Here is a 6,000-nt window from a genome sequence, read left to right on the forward strand (position 1 = left end):
AAAACGCTGACCATCCCAATCCCAGCCATACATGTCAGCGGAAGTGCCAGGGTAGGAGATTGTATTTACAGTGATTATCCCACAATGATACATTTGGGGCTTATTTTATTAAATGGAGCAAAGAGCAATGATTTGCCTTATCTCAGGGTAGCTGCCAGGCACTCGCTCTTAGTGGGCAGTCCCACAAATCACTGTGGGCAGTATTCAATGAGAAAAGTTCTCCGTGTTTTGTGGAGAATTTGTGCTTTGTTCGCCTTGGATGGAGCATTTTGCTCTCCAAAAGCGAGCAACCCTATTCAATGTGAAATATTCTCCGTCTTTTTAAGTGATTTTCTCCGTCTCTCTCCGTGTAGCAATTCTCCATCTTTTGATGGAGAGCTGGAATGTGAACTTTTGAACGTAAAGGTTTTTTTTTTTAATTTTGGTGTCAAAAAATCAGGTTTTTTTTCCTGTGAAGGGGCATGTTATTTTTATTCATGTGCTTATAGCACATGAATATATATTTAATTTTAAAAAAAATATTTTTTTACATTTTTTTTTTTTTTTTTTACACAGTGCAGCCAGCAGGGGGCCCGAGCGCTCGAGCCGCTCATTAGATATTCATATATTCACTGCAGCCGAACGTAACTATGCACGAACGGTGCAGTGAATACTGGGTCCCCCGCTGGCTATAGGGGGGTGCAGCCTGGGTCCTGGAGAGCCCCCCTCCCCTCCACAGTCCTCTGGAGCAGCAAGGGAGACTTTAATCTCTCTGGCTGCTTCCGGCTCCCTGAAAGCTCCCTGCAGGGGTTAAGACTCGCCGCGAGTGGCGGCGAGTCTTAACCACATTGAATAGAGGGAGCAGGAGTGGCAGCGAGCCCTCCGGAACACGGAGAGTGCATGGAGAGCTAAATAAAACGCTCTCCATGCACGGAGAACTTTTTCATTGAATACTGCCCTGTGACACATCCCATGGGTCCCGCCCAGGAGGAACAGCTTGCTACTGTGTGGGATACAGCCCCTGCAGAAGACTTGCACATGCCCAGAGGTCCCTATTATATACATTACTTTATCATCATTATTACCTTCTGTGGCAGAAGAAACCATCTCATCTAAATGTCACCTGTGTGCACATCACCAGCACGTGTCACTGTTCTACATCCATTCTGTATTCTTCCTAACTTCTAATTGTGTTTCTCTAGGTGTTACAGAAGAAGAAGAGAAGGTTCTGAGTAAGAACATCATGAAATATTGGGCCAACTTTGCCCGCACTGGGTAAGATATTTGCTGGCCTGATTTGTCTGAATATCCTGGGCCCATTATAGCTTCCTATGTGGATGCAATGATGCATTTATCTGTGTGTGTGTGTGTGTGTTACTGGGTCACCACGCGTGAAATGTCCCATACTGGCGAGATAATCATCCAGAGGTTACAGGGTAGAAGGAACCGGAGATATGCGGCAGGCGTGGGCTTTAGGGCCCTAATTCAAACCTGATTGCAGGACAAATTTGTTCTCAAAATGGAAAAAAACATGCTGCACTGCAGGTGGGCAGATGTAACATATGCAGAGAGATTTAGATTTGGGTGAGTTATTCTGTTTCTGTGCAGGGTAAATACTGGCTGCTTTATTCTTACACTGCGATTTAGATTTCAGTTTTAACACACCGACCCAAATCTAACTCTCTCTGCACCTGTTATATCTGCCCCACCAGCAATGCAGCATGGTTTTGTCCATTTTGAGAACATGTTTGTCCTGCAATCAAGTCTGAATTATGTCCAATGGGTTGGAACACACATAATGGCCCTTATTCTGGTTCACTCGCAAAGGCAAATTCCTTCTCAAATGGCAAAACCATGTGCACTGCAGGGGGAATAAGATTTGGGTGGGATTTTACTTCAAAGTGAGATCTATATTGCAGTGTAAAAATAAAGCAGTCCGTATATTCCCTGCACAGAAACAAAATAACTCACCCAAATCTAACCCTCTGCACAAGTTACATCTGCCCCCCCCCCCCCCCCTGCAGTGCACATGGTTTTGTCCATTTGAGAAGGAATTTGCCTTTGCGAGTGAATAAGGACCATCATTTTTGTCTTCTCTTTTTGATGTTCATACAGTCCTGAAAATTTACTAAAATTTACAAAAATGGGAAAACAATCAGAATCTACTTAGTATTTATTTAGGACCTTCTAGAAGATGATAGTATCTAATTGGTTGCCCATAACAACATCCCATCTGAAAAAAAACTCCCATCTTAGTAAATGATCCCCCAGTGAGTGGTAAGATGTGTTGTACTCGGGGGACTACAGTGACCAGTCACACTCCTGAGAGACAAGCAACAAGAGTGTGGAAAAGTACCAATACATAATCCAAGTCCACTGCTCTCTGCGTGGATTTAAGCAGCCAGGAAGAGGTTACACACATCATCATAAATTTAGATACCTTTTATAACCCGTAGGAGACAGAAATTAGCTTTATGGACACATTTTCCCACATCATGGTAAGACACCTGTCTCTTCTTGCTGACAGCTGCTCTCTGGTTTTCCTGATTGGTTGTACTGATTGAGCGTTGTACTGACACACAGTAGATATTGGAAGCTGCTGCCACTGGGAATGTTCTGTCCCTTTTGCAGCATATTGTGGCTGCGGTACTTACAGATGGAGCAGGGCTTGTTATTGCTGGCGGAGCGCCAGGACCGTGTCCCTGGCGATCCGCCAGCAATCTGGCGCTCTGGCTGAATGAGACGCTCGTGCGTCTCCCACGCACGAGCGTCTCAATAGCCGGGCGGCGAGGCGGCGCGGCGGGTGCAGTCCTGCCCGTCTCCAGCTTCAGGGAGACGGGCAGGGCTGCGGGGGGCTGCGGGGGGGCGGTGTGGACCGGCGGGGACCCGGGGAAGCCGGCGGGGACCCGGGCAAAAGCTCCGTCGGAACGGGACGCGCGTGCACCTCGTGCACGCGCGTCCCCTTCCGACATACAGATGGCGCGGGGCGGGGGATGGCGGGTGGCGAGTCCTCCGCCATCCCCAGCAAAGACAAGCCCTGCGCTATCTGTATATGTTAGTTGGGCGCCCGTTACGAAGTTTGCGTAGTGGTGTATTGAGAATACCAATACACCACTATGCTGGCTACGTAAACTACGTAACTTACGCAAATTACGTAACTGGAGCCCTGCTAACACATAAAGGATCATATGGCCACTATCCACGTCATAACCCCAGTGTCCACGTGGGCGTGGAGTTAATTATAGAAAGTGTGGTGAGCACAGCCAGCCACTGAGCCCAAAGCGTGGCTCGCCACACTTCGGGCTCGGTGGCTGGCTGCGCTCTCCACACTTTCTAAAATTAACTCCTTGCCCACGTGGACACTGGGGTTATGACGTGGATATAGGCCATATGATTGTGTAAGTGCATGTTGTGTGTGTGTGTGTGTGTGTGTGTGTAATGTGTGTGTAGTGTGCATGATACTTACCATCCACGATGTCCCCAGCGGCTCCGGCACTCAGTCCCGGCCTCCATGACAGTCCGGCATGTACGCTATTAGCGTAGTGCAGCTGGGGGAGCTGGGAAACCATGTGATGCTCCCCCAGCGGTGACTACGCAAAATCGCTGCCATTGCTCCCCGCCGCCTAGAGGTTCGCCATCCACCCGCCCGCCGCTGAATCCCTGCCGCCCACCCCGCCGCCCGCCGACAATGTAAGTTAAGCCTCCCTGTCTCCCCCCCTGTCTGCCTGGCCGCCCCCGACCGCCGCACATTCCCCCCCCCCACGGCCGAGCTTAGCCGGCCGCCCGGCAATGGCTACGCTGATGACGTAGCCAAAGCTACGTTGTCAGCGTAGCGTAGCCGGGCGCCTGGCTAACATATAAGTACCGTGGCTGCAGCTTGAGTAAAATCCTGTTATATACCAGCACTATTATGATCATGATTTCAGTCCCTGGGGGATGCCCTGGACTAAATGATCTCCCAGAATGGTGCTGCTGGCTCTGGAGACTTGAGTGACATCTGACACATTCCTCTCTACTGATATATATTGAACCATCAATGATTTGATCTTTTTTAGCAATCCCAATGGGCCAGGTCTCACCCACTGGCCTGAGTACGACCAAGACGAAGGTTACCTGATAATTGATTTAGAGCAGACGCCTGCTTCAGGGCTGAAGGCGGATAAGTACAGATTCTGGACGACAACCCTTCCCGAGAAAGTGCAGGAGCTGCAGAAATCAGGGGAAGCCCATTCTGAGCTGTAGATGATCCCAGAGCTGCATCTTCCCCTGAGTCAGTCCCAGAAGTGCTTCCTTCTAACACCCAACACAGATTTCATGCGATTGATGGTCTTTTATTAGGTTTTTATACTATGACAAATGATGAAATAACTCATTCATTAAATAACAAAATGATTTTATGTTGCTTAATTCCCTTATTCACTTACAGTATGTCCCCTCGTGTTCATCATTATGGGCAAACTATGAAGTCACTGGATGTGATGCTCTGTACACACAAACTGCGTTGCTGGTAGCCAGCAGCTATAGTTGCTACAGTAACTCCTCTGTGTATAGGACCAGGTGGGCTAGCCTTCGTTTTCCCATGAGCCTTCACTCCACGTGATCCTGTCACCAGCCACAAATTGTCCTTCCCTGGACCACGATTGGTAGGTACTTACCACTGCATACAAGGAACACCCCAGAAGGCCTGCTGATTGGACATGTTCTGACTCCATCATCTACCTATCACAATTTGGCTGTTGTCAGAGTTGATCAGACCAGTGTTTGCTAAATTTGGTCCTCAAGGTCCCCAACATGTTTTCCAGGTCTCCTCACAGAATCAGAAGTTAAATAATTAGCTCCACATATTTTAAAATGTGTTAATGAGCAATGAGTACACCTGTGCACCTGCTGGGGTGACCTGGGAAATGTGTCAGTGAGTAATGAGTACACCTGTGCACCTACCGGGTGACCTGTGAAATATGTCAGAATCCAAACCGCTCCGAGCGCAGCCAGCCCGACGAGCCACGCTCATGAGTTTCCGGCTTTGTTCGGAAAACTGAACGCGGAATTTGGCGTCGGATTCTCCCGAGACGCAGAATCTATAAAAGCTCAGTCTGCCGAGAATTCGGCGCCATTTAACCCTCACACTTTCAGCTACGCACAGCTCTGCTAGTTGTGCTGCGTGCAGGAGCCTGGGTGAACTTGAATCATCAATCACTTATTGCAGTGGCGTAGCTACATATGTTTCAGACCCTGCAGTGGCTTGGGGAAGCGGCGCCAGCGGGGTCTGTGGTGGACACTGCTGGCTGAACTGACAGACAACCAAGGCAGCAGTGAGCGCTGAGCTGGTCCCGCCCTGAACATATCTATTGAGTGGGGACCAGTGCAGTGCATATTGAATGAGCGTGTCCCTGCCCCATGCATAGGTAATGAGTGGGTCTCACTCATTACATATGCACGGGGGGGGGGGGGGGGGGACACCCCCTCATTAAATATACACTGCGTATATTTGGCTGGGGGGGGAGAAAAATTTCTAGCTACACCACTGACTTATTGTCAGTTGTCACATCATTCTAGTGTGCAGAGGGGTGCAGTGCAGACAGCAGAGGAGTTTGTGCAGTGCAGACTTAGGGGTGTTGTGCAGTGCAGACTAGATGGTTTTTGTGCAGTGTAGAGGGGTGTTGTGCATTGCAGAGGGGTTTGTGCTATGCAGAGGGGTTTGTGCAGTGCAGAGGGTTTTGTGCTGTGCAGACTGCAGAGGGGTTTGTGTGCTGGGTTATACTTAATTATATTGATTATATTGTACTGGTCGTGTGTAAGGCAGGCAGGCTGTCAGTCAGTGTAGTGGGGTACAGTAGTACACAGGCAGGCTGTCAGCTTTTGTTAATTTTTTTTGTTAGTTGTGTGCTGCACTACAATCCAATGCACCAAAGGGATACACTACTGTCAGAAGCTGAACAAGTTGCATGTGCGATTGTTCTGCATCCATGGTCCATGCAGTGTTATCAAAGGCCCGTCCATAAAAAAGAAATACAATATAAA

General features: G+C 48.8%; 1 protein-coding gene across 1 annotated transcript in view; it reads left to right on the forward strand.

Annotated features, from left to right (window-relative positions):
• The window catches only part of LOC146045785 (pyrethroid hydrolase Ces2e-like), a 48,996-nt gene extending 44,620 nt beyond the window's left edge, over positions 1 to 4,376 (forward strand). The window contains exons 12-13 of the mRNA XM_083164841.1: positions 1,182 to 1,254; positions 4,035 to 4,376. Of these exons, the coding sequence (XP_083020967.1) occupies positions 1,182 to 1,254; positions 4,035 to 4,221 (260 nt within the window). The 3' untranslated portion in view covers positions 4,222 to 4,376. The remainder of the gene's footprint in view (positions 1 to 1,181; positions 1,255 to 4,034) is intronic.
• The last annotated feature ends 1,624 nt before the right edge of the window (positions 4,377 to 6,000 follow it).

The sequence above is a fragment of the Crinia signifera genome, chromosome 11, assembly GCF_055691185.1.
Source record: "Crinia signifera chromosome 11, ASM5569118v1, whole genome shotgun sequence".
Lineage (NCBI taxonomy): Eukaryota > Metazoa > Chordata > Amphibia > Anura > Myobatrachidae > Crinia > Crinia signifera.